The sequence below is a fragment of the Monomorium pharaonis genome, chromosome 10 (genome assembly GCF_013373865.1).
Source record: "Monomorium pharaonis isolate MP-MQ-018 chromosome 10, ASM1337386v2, whole genome shotgun sequence".
NCBI classification, from domain to species: domain Eukaryota; kingdom Metazoa; phylum Arthropoda; class Insecta; order Hymenoptera; family Formicidae; genus Monomorium; species Monomorium pharaonis.
Genome location: NC_050476.1, coordinates 16230987 through 16250890, shown reverse-complemented (window position 1 = coordinate 16250890; position 19904 = coordinate 16230987). Strand labels below are relative to the sequence as shown.

Below are 19904 nucleotides of genomic sequence, written 5' to 3'. Positions count from 1 at the left end.
ATTACTTTAGACAATACTTTAAAAATACATGATTGTGTTACATATAATTATTATTTTAAAGTTAATAATCTTATCATACATTAAAAACAGATTATTTTTAATTGTAATAATCAAATTATTTATGTCGTACTTTTTAGGTTATCTGCTACAAACTCACGGAACTTGCTCGTGATGATTTGGCTATACCGGACAGCATTGAGTTGTCACGAATCATGATGATAGTAGATGGTTGTGCTTATCATATATTTCGGTCCTAGAGAAAATTACTCGAATAGCCATTATCGTAAACACCCTGTGTGACCCGCTTAAACTAGTAGCAGAGAGAAACCTGAGAGCGGCCACCACGGCCTTTTTCGTGCGACCGATATTTGACTAGCATCAGCGCCAAACGTGGATGTAAAGTCTGTTTTACATTAATCGCAAGCAGCTAGTTGCGACTTGCGACATCCAATAGGCGCTTAGTTTCTAGTTAAAGCTCGACATTTATTGGGTGTTGCAAATTACAACTGGCGACTGCAATTAATGTAGAACGGGCTTTACATCCACGTTTGGCGCTGATGCTAGTCAAATATTGGTCGCACGAAAAAAGCCACGGTGGCCGCTCTCAGGTTCCTCTCTGCTAGTAGTATATCCGAGAGTACTCGGGTTTCTGAACGCAGCTGGTTCGCTATCTCTTTTTCCAACTGTTGGCAACACTGATTGTGAGAATTCCACATCCACATGATTCGCACGGCACTGCTGACGTGCTGACTGCTAACCGTTGTTACAAAATGGCAGGCGATAAGATTGTCGACTGCACGCAAAATGGTAATAATGAGAAAATAAACGAGAATGGTGATTTAAATCTCAGTCTGAATCTGGAAGACGACTTTGTTGAATCGATCGAGTATGTCCCCTGCCCTGAGTTTCAATTCTCGGTAAGCCGTTTTCGCGCATTTCTTCCCCACTTTTTTTCTTTCTCCCCTTTGCTTCTTCCATTCCTCGCTTCTTATTAAATTATTAAATTTTGCCAATTTTTCACATGTGTAACTTGCATCATTTATCACAATTCAGCCTCATGTACGATCTTATGATAAAAAAAATTACCCATTGAACATATTAATATCTTATACTTTCTACACATTATTTTCTTTTGCAAGGATTTATTAACTTAATGACTTAATTATTATGAATATTACTTCTCATAACTTAATAGAAAAGGACTCATTATAAAAGGACATTTGTCGATGACAGACTAACTTTAGTTATTATTTATTTTATTATCTTTCTTTTTTATATCTTAATAAATTTTTATATACATATATGTAAATTTTTAATTTGCAGACAACAGCATGTTATATTTGTAATGGATATTATGGACCATGTTTTGAGGAACCAGTATGTGCAACGTGTCATGCATTTCTATTTCCAAATGATATTGATTTGCTCCAGGTGCCAATTTTCAGTGAGGTATCAAATATAATGATAAATAAATAATCTGATTTTATGTAATTGTATTTTATCTAATATATTATAAAATATGTCTATAATTATACCAATGCTATATCAGTAGACTTTAAGTAATATATATATATTTTTAAAAGTTAGATTAATTTATAAATAGAAGAAATTTTTTTAATTGAAGCAAGTCTTGGTACTAATAATATTTGTACATCAAGTTTTAAATAATTTTATACATTATTTTATATAAATTACTAGTTGTCCAACATGAATGCAATTGTAAACTAAAGTTGGAAATAATATTTTTAATTAAATCAATCAGTTTTAATAATGATACTACAAGCTTTTGAACTTTTAGAGAGTTGACATTGGGCCTGTTCGCTTTACTTGCACTTTTCGCACTCGACATCTTTGTTTTCTCTTTCTTTAGTAGTCGAGTATATATTTATCTCATTTAAAGTGCAAACAATTTTGGGGATTTCAAGCAACGCGAACAAACCTATTTTTCCATTAAAATTTTGAATCTTTATATGTAAAATTTATATGCAAGTATAACCTACTTGCATATAAACTCACACAAATTCCAAGTTGCTGGATCATAGATCTAGTTTACACCGTTAAATCAGTTGGTACGTGCATTAAGTTAGTGCGGACTAAACGTTTTATATGTCCCTGTTTACACAGTTCCATCTCTTTTTACATGACATTTTCACTATTGATATAAAAACTGTTATTCTAACTTTCTAACTAAAAATTCTAACTTTTAATCTCAATTTAACAACAGCCAGCAGTGACAGTATATACTTGATCCAACTTGAATCGAATTAAGTGTTTACAGTGCGCTGACATCTTTTGATATGCGTATCAACTTGGTCTGATACTCGCGATTGAGAAGTATCAGATCAGAGCGCACTAAAGTAATCCGCGAGCATTTATACCGAACGAATCAAGCGATTTGATATGGATATAGTACTTGATACGCGTACCAAGTGCTTGGTGTAAATTAGGTCATATATGAGTCATTCCAGCTCAATATGGTATAAAAATTTTCAAAATTTTAATTTTAATGTTTCTAAAGGTTTTTTTATGTCATATCATGGTTCCAAGGTCAAATTATCAATATTTTGCACAAAAACAACATAATGTTATCATAAATCTAAATAAATAAATAACAGTTACATTGTTATGTACAACTTTCCTTTGGTGTAGCATCATCCAGATTCAATATCACGGCATAGAAAGTTTTGTTTGTTAGCTTCTTGTTTGTTTTTCTTTTTTTATAAATTTTTGTCATTTTGTTTTTTATTGTTGCCGATTTATATTAAATAAAAGAATCAAGTACCTAAATTTATATCACACATACACACACACATACACACACAAAATAATATTTCTACAGTAATACTTATTAAATAGGTGTCTACCTTAGTGGCCCATATAGTGAGCCACCCCAACCCTCTGAAGGTTAAAACACAAATTTTTTATATTAATAAATCCTTAAATTTTATTAATTAATGTAGATTCTTTAGCAATGCATTAATTAATGTAGATGAGCACTAATTAATATTTCTGATTTATTAACGCATTGATATTCATAAATTTTTAATAATATTGATGCTAATCTTATGTATGTTTTCCATAAAAACAGAAAACGGATGACGAAGATTCGGGAAACGATGAACCGACCGATCTATACTATAATCACGAAAGAAGAACCAGTCAGCAGCAGCAGAACTCTCCACAGAGCATCAATCCCAATATTCCAAATGCACAACAGAATCCACACAATCATAATTACGTTTCACGCAGGAATGTAGTATGTTATGCACAGTATCAAAACGCGGTCCCCCAGTGCAATTATCACGTGCTCCAGAGCAATTCGAACAGCCAACATTCTGTGGACAAGTGCGTGACAGCGTTCATGCGAAATGTGCCGGCACCATGCGATGCAAGTCTCAATCTACAAAATATAGTCTGTCGTACAAGAGCCGACGATTGCCATCAGAGTTACATCAGTAGGAACGATCGAAACGCGCAAGATAGGATGGATGAAAATCCGCGGAATACGCCAGAAACGTTTGCACCAGATCATGGTCAAAATCAAGATGAATCTGTACATAATGCCATACCGTATCATTGGAACTACCGAGTATGCGAAAATGCGGGCGAATCATCATCGCAGCCACCATACAATTTGTCAGAACGACTGGAGATACTGTCGAATCACAAACACATCGAGCATGAACCGATCAATGAGCCGGGTTTAGTGGAGAGATTACCGCCTGAGGTGCTGCTCGCCATCTTCTCACATCTCGATGACATCAGCCTGTGGTCGGCAGCAAATGTCTGTCGACGATGGTGCGGCCTGCTGTCGACACACGTTACGCAGTTACAGTGGAAACAGCATGTGAAATTACGTTGGCCTTTATACAAGCCCATTGGCTGCGTGAAAAATTGGTACAAGGTATATGATTATCTGGCCTCTTCGGCACCATGTCGAATCTGCTTGGCACAAACTTCCCTGAGATCAAGACCACCTAGGATGGAGGAAAACTCCTGGCGGAGAAACAGACTGCGCAGCGAACTCAAAAGCTTAAGGATCGATCCACCAGAAGGTATCGAAGCAATGCCTCTCGATCATATGTGCTGCCATTGGCAAGCAACCATCACGGGACCAGTAGGAAGTCCATATGAGGGAGGATTATTTTATCTATATCTACAAGTACCATTCAGGTATGTTAAAAGAAAACTTGCTACATACATTCAGGTAATTCTATCTTTTCCCTAATAAAATCTTTGAAAAAGTTATTAAAAAATTTCAATACAAATAAAATAAAATCTCAACACATCATATAAGTCAAATTTTTATCTTATATTAACTTTTAATAACTGACGATTTTTTTACCACGAATTATTATCAATATTGGATACATATTAATTATTATTATCACCGACTCAGCTAAATAACATCAAAATGTATTTCTTGACTCATGGTGGACAGTAATAATTTTTAAATACATGGCTTAACTTTGCAATCAACGTTGACGACGCATGCATTCTGTTTAAATTTTTACTCAACATTTTTTATATGAACATGATTGTAATGCACTTGAAGATGGTTCAAAAATGATATTGAAACGTTTGCAAATATAGAACTTTAAGCGATTTCAATTTTTGCGCACCAAAAACTACATTTGATTCCTATTTGGCATTTTTTATGTAAAGTTTTTTTAAATTTCGTAAAATATATTTTAAAATTTAAGAGAATTTTAATTTAAAAATTTTATTTTTATATTACATTTTATAAAACTATGATAGGATTTGATATTCATAAGCATAAGAAAACGATTTTTGTTTTATCTTATTAATATTCCATGTAATATATGTATATTTTTTACAGTTATCCCATGTGTCCACCCGTAGTGAGATTTCTAACAAAAATACTTCATCCAAATGTATCAAGACACGGGGATGTTGGTATAGATTCGATACATCATAATTGGTCATTAGCTCTTACAATATCTAAAGTTCTTATCAGTGTGCAAAGTCTGCTTACGGACCCGTACTGCCAAGTAAGTGCACTATTTTAGCATCTACAAACACTACTACTACTACTCTATAAAAATATTTAATTAAATGTATTTCAATTTATATTTATTTAAAATTTTTTTTCAATTTACATAAAAATTAATTTCTGTAAAGTGATGCTATATAGTGTTCAGCAACAATTAGAAGAAACTTTAAAAAATAATCATGATGAATGATTTAAAAAAATGATAAAATGATTAAATAATAAAATAGGCCCTTCACAATAGAGAAATATTAGATATCAGGAATACGACTTAGAATTTCAGAATCAGTTTCTTCATTAAACACTACATGAATAACACTACACTAGATGAATAATAAGTTATATTTCGTACACATTTATACTTTATATTTTATTTGTATTTATTTTGCATTATATCTAATGTTTATTGAGAAAACTGACTCTAAAATTCTATTCCTCATATTTAATATTCTTCTTTTGTGTTAAGACAAAAATTAAGAATAATAAAATTATATTAAAGTTTTATTTCTTAAATATAAAGGTTTAAATATTCATATATTTTAAACAATTTTAATGTTTCAAAAAAAATCAAACTTATAAAATCAAGTGTTATGAGTGACACACTCATAACGATAAGGTGTCAGTAACACGATGACGTAAGTCGGTCAGCTGCAGTCAGCATCGAGCGCATCGCGCGAGGTTTCGCGCAATCCGTTCGACAATTAGCGCAATGCTCCTTAGACAGCACTTGCTGTCTAAGCAATAATTTGGAATACTGACCGATTTACGCCCTCACGCAATCCTCCCCTTCTTTCGATCCAACTACCGAATTATCGGATATATAAACCGGCGAAAGAAGGTGAGGATCGGGTCAATCCGAAGTAGACAAACTAAGACTACACACGACACTCTGCTTTGTGGGGTCGTGTATCGCCGAGATAACTTATACTAAATATACCACCACGACACTCTGCCTTGCGGGGTCGTGGACAACAAGTTCATAGACGCGACACTCTGCCTTGCGGGGTCGCGATCTAACTATTGTAACTGAATACAAGAATAAAAGTGTTCAAGACAAATAACGGTGTATGTGACGAAATACCTTCCTCGCGAGATCTCTGGCAGCGATCCCAAAATCGTACTCACAACGAGGGGTACAACACAAGAATAACAAAATTTGAATGGAGCTCTTTTTTTAATTTTAATGTTTAAATATTCATGTACTTTAAGTAAATATTTAAACATTTATAATTCAAAAACAATCTTAATCACAGTTTTATTCCTCATGTTTTATTTTATTACCTAGATTTATTCCTTAAATTTTCTCCCATTTGTTACTGAACATCATGTATATTAATACATTTATATTTATATATTTATCAACATTAGCAATATGTTTGTATTATTGATATATGTTGTGGACAGGTGTGTATGGAACCAGAACTTGGCGAGATGTATCTGAATGATCGCGAGAAGTTCGAGGAAGTGGCGAGAGCATGGACATGGAGGTACGCGATGCACGATGTCGTAACACCGCTCTAGTAACATCGCATGAATGTATAAATCGCAATCGATCTATGTAATTTATGTATACCTAGATATATTAATTAGAACATAGATATTATATAAACTATATTTAATATAAATTGATATTAAGATTTGTGATATATTGTGCTAAAAAAAGATCTACCGAGGGAGACTGTATATCTGTAGGAATTATTTGTTAATCACGATCATATACTAGCAAGATCAGAATTGAATCTTTTTTTACTCTAAAATTTATTATAAAATACATTAATATTCTTAATGTTGTTACTTCAATCGCTATGTTCCTTATAAAATAATCTAAAATTAATATATAAATATTATAAAATTTAAATGTCAAAACTTTGGAAATCGATAAACAAAGACAAAAATTTTTAGTTTCATTTTTCTCGTTTCAAAGTTTTTATTTTTTCATTTCTTATTTAAACTGACACAAATTTTCTTTTATTAACAATTCTTTTTCTTCTAAATACAGCTTTATCCATCTATATTATTTTTGGAAAAAATAAATTGTTCTAAAATAATTTCAAGAAATTAAGTGTTAAAATTCAATCTCTTGATATAATTTCGAGATATGTATAACAAATTCTACAAAATTTAAAAATTAGCTGCAATATTTTAGAATCTAGATATGATGCTTTATACAAAAGCTATTTGAGATATAATATTTTGTTGTAAAAGATCAAAATTTTGACCAATACCTTCATTTAAAAAATGACAGCTTGAGAATAAAAAAGTTAAATAAAAACTTGTTTTTTGTGATTTTCTCCAAAACAAAAAACTAAGGACTTTTTAAATTATCAACACTTAAAGTTTTGACATTTAAATTTGAAACATCCCATCCAACATACAAAGTTTAAGATTCTTCATCAAACTATGCAGTATGTTTTACGAGTTTAGAAATAAGTAAAAAATTTATATAAGCATAGGCTCACAAATACATCAATAAGTATTTAATGTTGTATAAACAGACTTACAAATATTCATCAAGTATTTAAAAACTTTCCTCTCAAGTAACTTTTGTTTCAAACTTTTTTCAACAAATGTGTTGTTTTGAAATATTCAGATAGAAAGTTTATTGGCAAACCCTGGATATATATAATTATTTTAAAGGAGAGAGAGAGAGAGAAGGTTATAAACTACCATTTTATTTTTTTATTTAAATAACTCGGTAAATATTTATGTAACAATTCTTGACGATACAAATTTCTTAACCAATAGAGTTCTACCAATCAGATATAATACATAACAAATATATAATTAACAATTTTTATTGTAAAGAAAAAAAGATGTGGTTATAAAACCAATAAGGGGATATGTAATTAGTATTACTAACAAATATTCTCTTTTTTATTTCTAAAAACGAGAAAATTACGCTCTGGCGGATTTTGCTTATCAGCATCTCAAAAGTATCGCTATAGATCTTGTACTGTACATAGTAACACACAAAAAAATAAAACGTAAAAAATCTTTTGCAATTACGATTTATACACTGTAAAACTATCATAAAAGTATCATATTCTTATATTTTATATAAGAATCTATTGTAAGGAATAAATTGAGCTCTCCGCTAAAGGGAGAGACGTAGGCCGGTATTCATAGTCGGATCTTATATTTAAGATCATCTTAAGTACTGTCTTAAGATGCCATCAACCAATCACAGAGCCGTATTAGCATCTTAAGACATTGCTTGAGACGATCTTGAAATAAGATTTGACTATGAATACCGGCCGTAGACAATGCTTGTGTGAGCGCTGAGCGGTTTGATGGGATGGAATGCCGGTAAGAACTACTAGAAGGTATAATAACGTCAGTAAGAAACACTAAATCAGGCAGGTTGATCACTTGCTTACAATCGTTTTATTGTTGTAGCTTACACTCGCAAATTTCTATCGTGTAGAGACCGCCCGACATACAGAACTTACTTCACTCGCGCCATAATTCTCTCCTTACGGGCCCAATGGATTTCCGTCCCTCCAGACAAAGTACCACGATTCAATTTTCTCCTCACTCGCTTCGTCGTCTTCGGCCTTCCGGTCCTCTCGGACCAATCGCGGGCCTTTATTCCTCGTAGACCAATCATCAGTGCTAGCCAATCACTTTCGGTGATGGTGGAGCCATCTCCGAGACTAACTAAAAGAGCGCGCAATTCAAACGCTTAATGATTACTTTACACTACAAACATTTTAGTATAGTATTTTTGGTATTATAGTCTCAGTATAATTGGTTGATGGCATCTTAAGACTATACATCATGAGATGTGATTTGTGTGACTTCCATTCTTCCATAACCCTCTAATATTTAGTCCATAACCGCCTTTTCTGCTCTATATATTTTTATATAATTTTTTATATTTCAAGATATCTCTCGTCATTGACTTTTGTAATTACGTGAGAAACATGCAGATTGCAGGAATATCAATCGTAATCAAGTTTACTTCGAAAGTTCGAAGGTGTAAGCGCCAAGGCACAAAGCGCCAGGTATGTTGTGTGATTTCTAACCTACAAAGTTATACGCTATACCGGGGACCGGGGACGTCGGGGACACAGTCTGTGCCGCACAGCCCAAATGGGTGTATCCGGTCACTATTCGATGATTAAACTGTCGTACAACAGACCGACGCGCGATTTCTAAAGACGAGATCGGAAAGAAGAAAAGATACCTGCGCAAACATCTGTTAACACACATTTTGAGCTATTCGGCTCAATTTCAGCGCGACACGGCACGCTTGCGAGCGACCGCGGACGCGGGTGACAGGTATGATTTGAGCGGCGACGTAAGATGATACTGAGGAACCTGCCGCTCGCGCAATGGCTTCTGATCCTGATCCTCGTCATCGTGATAGTCTATCTGCGGCTGCGAATGAACGACTTGGAGGAAAGCTACAAATCGCTCCGTATGTTTCTAGACGTAACCTTGAGTCTGTGCAGGCTTCTACTAGTGTTCTTAATCTGAAAAAAAATCTCAAAAATTTTGGGAAAAAAAACTTTGTCCAATTTTTCTCTTTGCCGTGTTTTTCCAATTTTTTTCTTTTAAGACAATGTCACTGTCAGTAGTTTTAATATTCCTATACGAATCTTCACACACATAAGTAAATATAATTCATCAATAAAATTCACTGTCATTATCGCTGTTATTTGTTTTCGTTTTTTTGGAAAATTAAGAATACTAGTACCCTCCTAAGTAACAATTAGATTCAAAATAAGTTTAACAAACATTTAGGCACTTAAGGCTTGGTTCCCTCACGGTATAATTTATATGACAATATTATGTGTAATTAATTATTTGCTACATTAGTGTTGTTTTTTTCTTTAAAATATATTTTATTATTCTAAAACTTGTAAATTACATGACAAATTAAGATATCCATTCAATATTTTACAGGTTTTAAGATTATAAAATTATATTTTTAAGAGAAAAATTAAAAAATACACAGCAAACATTTATTGTATCATTTCTTGTCTGTTATATAAATAATATTAAGTATGAGAATGCCTTAAATTAAGTTATGTTAGAATTTCAAAACATTAAAAATATAACAATTTGATAGATTGTTCTGCTATTATGTTCTAGTATATGTATATAATTTGGACATAATTCTCTTGAATAAAAAGTTATTTAATTTTTTATTCTTTATTTTTGTGTAAAATCATTTTTTACAAATGCATTTTTTGTTGATTTTAAAGTAAAAATTCAGGCATTTGTGACTAAAATTTTTAATTGTTCATTAGAAAAATAAGAATTAATTCTATGGAGCCTGTAATTTTTAAATTTTATTATCTTTTAACTGTTGGTATTATATATTCAAAATATTCATAAAAATTAATTTTAAATTCAAAAAATAAACTTAAGAATTTTATACAATATTTTTTAAACTACTTAATAAACATTATAAAAATGTTTTGTAGAACTTTAAAATATTTAATAAATTTGTAACATCTTTTATTAATTTACAATATTGTTTATATATAAGATACTTCAATGATTTGATAAATTAAATAGATATTAAAAACATTTAAAAAACTTTTTTACATCACAAAAACGTATTAGCTAAACATAAATATTTTCTTAACTATCATTATATACTGAGTATCATTATTTTTTCTTGTATTTTTTGAAAAAAAAAGTATATTTTTCCTCGATTTTATTTTTATGGAAAATTAAGAACACACTAGCGAACAATCCCTATTTGTTTTCCAAATTGAGCAGGAATAACATTTTCTTTTAGCAGATGATGCTGTTATACAGCGAATTGATACTAGAAACGATGACGGGCGCACCGAGGCGCGTGGAAGTAACGAGGATGATCTGGAAGATATTGTAGTGATATACAATAGAGTGCCGAAGACAGCATCTACCAGCTTCATGGGATTAGTTTACGATCTGTGCAAACAAAACAAGTATCACGTGTTACATATTAATGTGACCAATAACATGCACACTCTTACTTTCGCCAACCAGGTGCATTAAAGATTCATGTACTGCTTAGCTACACACACACAGAAAAATATTAATTTTTGGCTTAAAAAATCGATTACTCAATGTACTTTTTTTTAAAATTAAGTTATTTTTAACAAAAAATCTTTTGATAATATTTTAAAATATATATATCATAAATTTTGAGAAAATCTCATAATCACATTTGATAAAACATCAATTTTACTGTTAAGAAAAGCAATTGCACAATTTATTTTTTCTTTTAATTGGTGGTTATCTTTCATAAAGATTTTTTCTTGCTAATAGTCTTTAAATATATTCATGATAGATTTTGGATACACTAATTACTATGTAAAAAAAAAGAATTTATATTCTTGCAAAGAATATTATAAAAATAAAAGATTGAAAAGTGTTAAAATTTAAGTGTTAAGAATATTATAAAATTTTATCAAAAGAAGAAATTAGTGTAATAATTGAATTTTTTTATTTAACTCTCCATGCAAAGGAATGAATGCTTAATTTTGTATGATTTTTTTTTCAATTTCTTTTCATACGATTTTATTAAAGACTGAAATTAGTTGTTGAACAAGAACAAAGAAGTTAATATTGACTACGTTCCGAAAATTATTGCCAGTACTGAAAATCTATAGTGCACATAACAAACTATAGACTTTCAGTACTGGCAGTGAACTTCGGAACGCAGCCATTGACTTTATTGAAATATATTACTAAGACTTATAGAATAAGTGTAGTAGATTAAATAATTAAAAGAATCAGTTAAACATAATGTAAAATGAGAAATTTTAATTTTTTATTAGAATTTAGAATGCATTTTGAATAAGCTTGATGCTTATGATAAACTTATGAAGAAATTTACAGATAAATAACCTTATTAAATATTAAAGAAAATTTACATTATGTATCTTTTTTTCACATTTGAATTTTGTCTTTCTCATTAAAATACATGATAGTGTTTTAAAATGGAACTAAGTCTAAAAATGCTCAGATAACAAGTTTATAACATATAAATTTCTATTTGTCCTCTCCCTTTCACACACACACACACACATTATATATATATATAGATGTAACGAATGTACGATTTTAGATATTCGCGAATGCGAATATCTGTTACCGACATTCGCGAATGCGAATGCGAATATTGCCTTGCACGAACCTGTTGGTTCGGTGCAGCCAGTTGGCCCGCGCGTAAGACTGTAGCGCTACAGTAGCAGTGTCTTGCCGGAACGCAGTCATTGTTTACGTCGTTTACAATGTGAATCCTTAAGAATGGCCAACTTTAATAAAAGAAAATTATTGAATTGCCTAATTTTTTTACATTATTTTATTTTTTTTTTTTTCCCTCTAAAGAGACCAACTTTTACTAAAGTAATATTCGCAAAACATTCGCATATTTTCTGCGAATGCGAATATTCGTTACATCACTAATATATATATGTATAGGAGGAAGGGGGGGGGGAGAGAGAGAGAGAGAGAGAGAGAGAGAGAGAGAGAGAGAGAGAGAGAGAGAGAGAGAGAGAGAGAGAGAGAACAAGAGAATAGAAATTTATATATCTAAAATTTATCTGGACATATATATATATATTTCTTTCCCTTTTTGTCAAAATTTAGATATTTTATAATGTATTTTGTAACATAGAAATATTACATGCAGGTTCAATTTGCAAACAACATATCAAACTGGAACAGTATAAAACCAGCGTTTTATCATGGACACATGGCATTTTTAAATTTTGGAAAGTAAGTACATCAAGATTTACCTCTTTTCCAAGATAATATAAATGTTTTATTTATAATAAACTTTTATTTTTCAGATTTGGTACTAAGCGTATGCCTTTGTATATAAATTTACTGAGAAAACCTTTAGACAGATTTATATCATATTATTACTTCTTAAGATACGGGGATAATTTTAGACCTCATGTTATAAGGAAGAAACATGGAGACACAAAGGTTTGTACATTTTTCTGGAGCTATATGTATATGTATATATATATATATATATATATAATATATATATATATATATATATATATATATATATATATATATATATATAGACTATATATAATGTGAACTAAAGATTTTCAGTATTAGTAGTAAATTTTGGAACGTGGCTAATGTACTATTATCTAATCAAAATCTTTATTCTCAGACATTTGACGAGTGTGTAAATATTGGTCAACCTGACTGTGATCCTAATAACATGTGGCTGCAAATTCCGTTTTTATGTGGTCACGATCCAGCTTGTTGGTAAGTTCTCTTTTTTACGCCAACCAATAGGTGTTGACTTTTGGAAATTTGCCAAAATCATGGCATGTACATTGGTGTAGAAAAATTGGAAAAGAATTGTAATAATTTAAATATAGTAATAAGTGTGTTATTGCTACATTTTCATTAATATGACGCTATATTTGAATAGAAATGTTTTATATATTTCATATACTTACACAAAAAGAATACGGTAGAATTTTATTTCTTTTAATTCTTAATATTCTTTAAATTTGTTATTCTGTAATTTATTGTTAAAAATATCTTAGTGTGCTTATTTTTTGGCCTCCAGATTAGAAAAATTGTATAAAGATAAAGAAAAAACTTATTATTTAAAAACTTTAAAAAATCTAGAAATGCCTGTATATTAATCCTTTCGATGGCATTGACGTTATATGGCACACATCGTTTTATTTTTAATTAACTGGTCTAATTTTTATAAAAATTGGTACTGAGGGTTTTGTGGATCAATACAAATAAATACAAAATCAAAATAGAAAATATCTTAATTCAAAATGGTGGACCCTATATGCCAAAAAAAATCACAATCTAATTAATGAAATCTAACTTGGGGATTCTGAGTCAGGAAATAAAATAGGCCGCTATCTCACGAAACACAGTACAGGTATAAATATAACGATATTGAATTGGATTTGAATTTTGAAATTTTAACTTTAAATTCGAATTCAGCGACCAAGAAAACTCTTACATATCGCAAGTATCTTAAAACTCCGATCACATTTTTTTCTTGCCCACAGGAACATAAACAGGAAAATTTTGTGCGCCGTCAAAAAAATTAATCATGAACTTCAAGTTTTTAAGTTTTTATATAATATGAAAAGACTGGAGAACTTTTTTAACTAGATGCTAAAATATGCAATAATGATTATTAGAATGTTAATTATTGTGCTTTTTTGCAGGGAAATTGGTAATAGCTGGGCATTAGAAGAAGCCAAACGGAATCTACAGAGGTATTACTTTCTAGTTGGAGTGACAGAGGAGCTAAACGAATTCGTAGAAGTATTAGAGAATGTACTACCACGGTTTTTCAAAGGAGCATACAACTTCTTCTTACATAGTCAGTATTCATAGGAACAAGTATTTATCAAGAGAGAAATACACAATCTTTCCTTTATTAAATTATCACAGTTAAAACAATATCAGAAGAAAACATCGATGCTTTCTTTGATTTTAGATAACAAATCGCATTTACGACAAACTACACAGAAACTCAATCCATTGCCCGAAACGGTAGACAAGATCCAGCAATCGGTTGTATGGAAAATGGAAAATGAGTTCTATAATTTCGCTTTGGAACATTTTCACGCTGTGAAAAGACGCCTCATAAATGCTTCCCCTCAAGATGCAAATCAACGTTTTATGTATGAAAAGATACGACCAAAGTAAACTTTTTTTACATAAAACCTTATTCTCACTGAATAACACAATAGTGTAATTCGCGCGCGACTGTGAAGTATGTATTTATTGTAATTATGAGCAAAATAATTTTTTTATGAAATGAATTTATAAAGTTAATATTTATTTTTTTTCTACTCGTAAGATGTAACGTTTTCTTTTCAAAGTTTTTAAATGTTGCATCTAAAATAAGATAATTTAGAAGAAAATGAAAATAAATAAATTAATATTGAAATCTAACTAAAGGTATACAATAATCGGAAATTTGATTTGTAAATTGCACATTATAGACTGATTCATTGATTTCTTGGTCTAAGAGCAAACATATAAACTGGATATAAGCCAGGTGGGAATTTAGTCTGCTGTTGTTCCTTAATACAAATAAGATCAGCTCTTTCAAATAAAGCTCGTAAACTTTTCATTGGCCTCGTCACGGAAGAGTCTTCCTTATCAATTTCCATATTATTCGAGGTTGTGATATTTTCTTTTACCACAAGCACACCATTGGCTTTCAGGCCTAATCTACAAATCAAAATTGTAAGATAAGAAACAGTATGTCGTGTTTCTTCGACAAGAGAACGAAAACAAAACTCACGAGCACTTTCTGAAAAATTCTATTAAATCGTCATCTTTTAAATGTCCTAGTACCCATTGACACCATATAAGATCATACTTGTTTACCATAGGACAGAAGTTTTGTAATCCTTAAAAGACCAATATATTTATACATACGCACGCACACACACCACCCACACACACACACACACACACACACACGCGCGCGCGCGCGTGTGTGTGTTATATCAAATCTCATAAGGAAACATAACGAGAAAAATTGTATTCTGAACAAAAGAACGTTTAAACTATTACTGTGATACCAAAAACTATTGCGTCATTTTTTTGTTATCATCAATTGTACAAATTTGACTCGATAATTGTTTTAACCCTCAGTTCCTAGACTGAGTGTGGCACGAGCATATTTTTTCTGAAAAGTTTGTTGACGTTTTTTAAAATATTTTTAAACCAAATTAATTTTCGATATTTCAGCTAAAAATATTCTTTTTTGTGAGATTCTAAACTTTTATTTAAAAAAAGGATTCTAATTGATTGATTTAACTCCGAAATATGAACGATTGAAGATTGCTCGGATAGCGCACACCCAGTCTAGTAACAACGATAAATTTCGAGAGTCTAGGAACTAAGGGTTAATAGTAAGAATTTATCTTATAACATCTTGTAACATGCTTTTATTTGTAATTAATAAATTTTTCTAATAAATTATTGTCAAATCAAATTTATTTTTAACAAATAATGTGTAATAAATTAATATGTTCAACTTTTATATCTGCGCCTATATACACATAAAAATTTGAATAAATACTTCAAAAAGAACTCCATAATAGATTAGAAAAACTTTTTAATTATAAATTAAAAAATGCATCTAAGATAAAAAGTGACTTACACAACACAACCTTTAGCATAGTAATAGTTTTTTTCATTAACATTTTCTTTCAAAACATATTTTTTGTATACTAATTGAAATGCGTTTTTTAATTTATAATCAAAGACTCAAAAGCTCGAAGACATCTCGTGATGTTTCCTTGTCTTCAATCTTGTGGACAAATATCTTACCAATAGGATAATATTGACCGATTTTCGAGGAACAGTTTTCCAGAGAAATCTTGGCTTCTTCTAGAAACTTCGAGTTTTGTTCAACAAGGTCTATATGTTTAAAAAATTTTAGTAATAAATTCTTTGTAATTCTACCGATACCAGCACCACAGTCTAGAGCAAATGTCCTGGAAGGTGGATTTTCCAACTAAAACAAAACATTTTTTTCAGACACGTTTTTTTTCTTTTGACATGTAAATTTGTAATTTATTGATATTCTTAAATATTTCTTCATTAATACATTTCTTATCTTAATTGTTTTAATGTTGATAATTAAATTTTCCATCTTATCATTTTTCCCTCCTTGATAGACAGGTAATATAAGTATTTTCCAATAATTTAAAGAAACAAATATAAATTTCAAAAAATAATTTTCTTGGCACTTCTCTTATTTCTTGTGTTATTTACATGGTCGAATATTTAACTTATTATTGTACACATTGCTTGAAAGAAGACATTTTTTCAAACATATTGGTTAATAAGTATATCACATGTATGCTCCAAGTCTCCCAATATGACACCAATCACGGAATGAGAAAATTCAATAAATTCTTTACAGATTTTAAGATATTTACAGCATTATTATTAAATTTGACAATGAAATAATTTTGATGTTATTTCTAATTTCAATTTATAATTATGTTTTAAGTCCGACAATCATATAGCACAGTTTATGGAATTGAAAAATATATTTAATAATAGATATGAAAATATTACAGCATTAAGATTTGCTTCAACCAAAAAATGGCAAAATAAAAAGATTGAGATGCATGACTTTAATTGGTCAGAATTGCGTATTTTACATAACAAAAAACATGAGAAAGAAAGAAATAGCAGATATTTTTTATAAAAAAAATTCAAATGCTATTAACTTACAAATGAAGACCGAAAAATTTAATATGACAGAATTATTAAACCGACCTAATATTTTTGTAAATCAACCCATCTTTGTTATTCTTACAATGACTTATCATAACTCTCACTTGTTTGACATTTTCTTACAGTGCTTTGTACACTTTGTACACATTTTCTGAATTAAGATATGTTTTCTGATATATCATCTGAAAACCGAAGACAACGAGCGAATATATAACTTCTAATATTTTTATTATAATTTTTATAATTTTTATATTTTATTCTTATAAATTTCTGTACAATCTCTAAGTTATATATTCGCTCGTTGTTTTCGGTTTTCAGACGATATATCAGGGAACATATCTTAATTCAAAAAATGTGTACAAAGTTATTTTATTCCATGTATCTACGCACTTGAAAAGGACCGAAACCTACGGTCGAAACGTTGTGCACTGATTAATTAAATATATTCAAGGCCAGTCAGGTCGAAATTAATAATTACACTGTTGTTGATTATAAATATTAAATTCTGTCATTTAGGGGAATTACAGTTCCGTATATTATGAAGGCTTCTGAAATAAAATGTCACATCTCATTTGAGCATCCGGCAAGTTACTACAATACAAATGGCAAAACATGGGGACAGTAGATGTCAACAACAAAATTGGCTCAAAATGTACAATCAAATCCCAACTCTGCTTTCAGTTATTTTATCTACGAATTATTGGACTCACAATTACAGCCTGTTCATTCTTGCTGCACTGTTGCACTGGTGCAATAAGTTAAAATAACACAAATATATTTTTTCTCATTCTAACTTATCGCACCAGTTCAGTAGTACAGCTACCAAAAACAAACCTTTAGTTTTTAGAGCTTTGTTATCATATTCATACTCTAAAAGAGCCTAAAGCTCAGAAATGTATTCCTCTAATAAATAAATGCTAGTTTAATCAATCATTAAAGTTTTGATTATTTACAAAAATTGCATTTTCTCTTATTTCTTATACAATTTCTTGTTGCTGTATTGTTACTTAATTATTAATAAACTAATAATTTTAACAAATAGAATTAAATAAAAATATGCATAGAATAATAAACTAAAAATATATATTAACACGTTTTATATAATTCGCAGAATTTACACATGTAGAAATGAATATGTATAATAAATTTAGTGTAATTAAGTTTAATAAAAATAAATTAAATTCAAAAAAGATAAAAAGAAGAAAAGGGAAAAAAGGAAAAATAATGTAAAATGATATTCAGTAATCATTTTTGTATCTTTAAATTATTGAAAAATTTCCTAATTAATTATTATTTAGTTACAAATATATATGGAATAATATATTTTTTAAATGATCCGGACGCGCGTCTACTAATGTTCATTAAATTCACGTGCTTACTCCCAGGTTACGAGATACAATATTTTTACATTAACACAATCCACAACCAATTCTCGATTAAAAACATTGAATATTTAATTTTACGGAATTCACACATCTTATAATTCATTTTAATTTAATTAAGAAAAAATGCGTGCACAAATATAGATGAAATGCATTGATAGGTTAGACAACATATACCTGGAAAAGAGATTTTAGGAAGAGCGTAGAGCCTTTTATATCAGTCTGTGAGATAAATCCAAACCCTCCCAACATTCCGTCCAACGTAGGTGGGATACGATCCCAATATTTTGCGGCGGCAGTGTAAAATTCACCCTGATACATGCTCGGAACATAACGTGATCCCTGCATTTCTGCACTGCGAATTAGGTACTGTGAACAATCGCAAATAACGCGGATGATCGCTATGCAGCGCGTCCGCACGATTTCTTCTCTCTCTCTCTCTACCGGCGAGATTACAATTAAAAATCGCTACTTCTAGAGTTTGCTATTAAAATTTAAATAATTAAGAGTAAGACATTATCAATATATAGTACTAATTTTATGATTAATTATTGTCCTAATGTTTCGTAGATAATATGTAATCATAACATTAGAGTATTTAAACCTCGATAGTACTTGATTTTTATTTAAAACTGTTATTTTAATTTAATTTAAATTCAAATTTATTCAAGTTTAATTATCCATAGAAATGGTAACCCGGGAAAAAGTTTTATATAAAAACATATATATATATATAAAATGTCCATATATGTTTATATTAGTTTCCTTTCTTTTGTAAAATTTCTGTTTGATATAAAAAGATAATAGTCATATGGAAAAGATAGAAACTAATTAAAAAAATAATTTTCGCATTGCTTCTTTTAAAAAAGCTAAGTATGAAAAATTGTCCATATATAATCATATATATTCCGGAATATATATAATTATATATGGACAATTTTTCATACTTAGCTTTTTTAAAAAAAAAGCAATGCACAAATTATTTTTTAAATTAGTTTCTATCTTTAGTATGACTATTATCTTTTTATATTAAACAGAAATTTTGCAAAAGAAAGGAAACTAATATAAACATGTATGGACATATTTTATATATATTATTTATATGTTTTATATGAAACATTTTTTTTCCCGAGTATATATTCTATATTTAAAAAATAAACATTTTTTACAATCTTATAGCAAATTAAAAGATTGTGTTTAATCATTTTATCCTTTGTTCTTAAGCTATCGTTTTAGTAATACTCAAAATCCATTTTATTCCTGTTCTAGATCTATCTTGTATCTTTTCACTT

At 29.9% G+C, this 19904-nt stretch overlaps 4 protein-coding genes and 1 long non-coding RNA gene across 7 annotated transcripts; 2 read left to right on the top strand and 3 right to left on the bottom strand.

Moving 5' to 3' along the window:
• Positions 1-701: 701 nt before the first annotated feature.
• Positions 702-6805, top strand: LOC105836448. Its single transcript, XM_028191844.2, has 5 exons — positions 702-917; positions 1324-1449; positions 3089-4173; positions 4841-5012; positions 6416-6805. Exons 1-5 carry the CDS (start codon positions 771-773, stop codon positions 6530-6532), a joined length of 1647 nt encoding a protein of 548 aa, XP_028047645.1. The 5' UTR covers positions 702-770; the 3' UTR covers positions 6533-6805.
• An 870-nt stretch (positions 6806-7675) lies between these two features.
• Positions 7676-9256, bottom strand: LOC114254757. 2 transcript variants are annotated; one of them, XM_028191845.2, is made up of 2 exons: positions 9037-9256; positions 7676-8668 (listed from the first exon to the last, which is right to left on the bottom strand). In XM_028191845.2, exons 1-2 carry the CDS (start codon positions 9221-9223, stop codon positions 8457-8459), a joined length of 399 nt encoding a protein of 132 aa, XP_028047646.1. In that variant the 5' UTR covers positions 9224-9256; the 3' UTR covers positions 7676-8456. The 2 variants fall into 2 exon arrangements, with proteins under 2 accessions (XP_028047646.1, XP_028047648.1); XM_028191847.2 differs by having other exon boundaries at positions 9058-9256.
• LOC105835651 (heparin sulfate O-sulfotransferase) lies at positions 9067-15974 on the top strand. 2 transcript variants are annotated; one of them, XM_036292875.1, is made up of 7 exons: positions 9067-9431; positions 10764-10996; positions 12648-12733; positions 12808-12946; positions 13149-13246; positions 14185-14342; positions 14460-15974. In XM_036292875.1, the coding sequence occupies exons 1-7, from the start codon at positions 9317-9319 to the stop codon at positions 14669-14671; spliced, it is 1041 nt and encodes a 346-aa protein (XP_036148768.1). In that variant the 5' UTR covers positions 9067-9316; the 3' UTR covers positions 14672-15974. The 2 variants fall into 2 exon arrangements, with proteins under 2 accessions (XP_036148768.1, XP_036148769.1); XM_036292876.1 differs by having other exon boundaries at positions 9071-9431; positions 10767-10996.
• LOC118647628 lies at positions 10667-12505 on the bottom strand. Its single transcript, XR_004964807.1, has 2 exons — positions 12150-12505; positions 10667-10918 (listed from the first exon to the last, which is right to left on the bottom strand). It is a non-coding gene; the product is annotated as an uncharacterized LOC118647628 (long non-coding RNA).
• LOC105835643 (N-terminal Xaa-Pro-Lys N-methyltransferase 1) lies at positions 14807-18985 on the bottom strand. The gene is made up of 4 exons (XM_012679108.3): positions 18790-18985; positions 16313-16499; positions 15276-15384; positions 14807-15202 (listed from the first exon to the last, which is right to left on the bottom strand). The coding sequence occupies exons 1-4, from the start codon at positions 18958-18960 to the stop codon at positions 14977-14979; spliced, it is 693 nt and encodes a 230-aa protein (XP_012534562.1). The 5' UTR covers positions 18961-18985; the 3' UTR covers positions 14807-14976.
• Between the last annotated feature and the right edge of the window lie 919 nt (positions 18986-19904).

Excerpts from the sequence above, each read along its gene's own strand:
- LOC105836448 (XM_028191844.2), top strand. The coding sequence starts at position 771 with ATGGCAGGCGATAAGATTGTCGACTGCACGCAAAATGGTAATAATGAG. Across the intron at positions 4,174-4,840 it reads TATCTACAAGTACCATTCAG|TTATCCCATGTGTCCACCCG; the intron begins GTATGTTAAAAG and ends TATTTTTTACAG. Across the intron at positions 5,013-6,415 it reads TTACGGACCCGTACTGCCAA|GTGTGTATGGAACCAGAACT; the intron begins GTAAGTGCACTA and ends TGTTGTGGACAG.
- LOC114254757 (XM_028191845.2), bottom strand. The coding sequence starts at position 9,223 with ATGTGTGTTAACAGATGTTTGCGCAGGTATCTTTTCTTCTTTCCGATC. Across the intron at positions 8,669-9,036 it reads TATAGCGTATAACTTTGTAG|TTAGTCTCGGAGATGGCTCC; the intron begins GTTAGAAATCAC and ends GCGCTCTTTTAG.
- LOC105835651 (XM_036292875.1), top strand. The coding sequence starts at position 9,317 with ATGATACTGAGGAACCTGCCGCTCGCGCAATGGCTTCTGATCCTGATC. Across the intron at positions 12,734-12,807 it reads GCATTTTTAAATTTTGGAAA|ATTTGGTACTAAGCGTATGC; the intron begins GTAAGTACATCA and ends TTTATTTTTCAG. Across the intron at positions 14,343-14,459 it reads ATACAACTTCTTCTTACATA|ATAACAAATCGCATTTACGA; the intron begins GTCAGTATTCAT and ends CTTTGATTTTAG.
- LOC105835643 (XM_012679108.3), bottom strand. The coding sequence starts at position 18,960 with ATGCAGGGATCACGTTATGTTCCGAGCATGTATCAGGGTGAATTTTAC. Across the intron at positions 16,500-18,789 it reads TCCTAAAATCTCTTTTCCAG|TTGGAAAATCCACCTTCCAG; the intron begins GTATATGTTGTC and ends GTTTTGTTTTAG. Across the intron at positions 15,203-15,275 it reads GAATTTTTCAGAAAGTGCTC|ATTAGGCCTGAAAGCCAATG; the intron begins GTGAGTTTTGTT and ends TTTGATTTGTAG.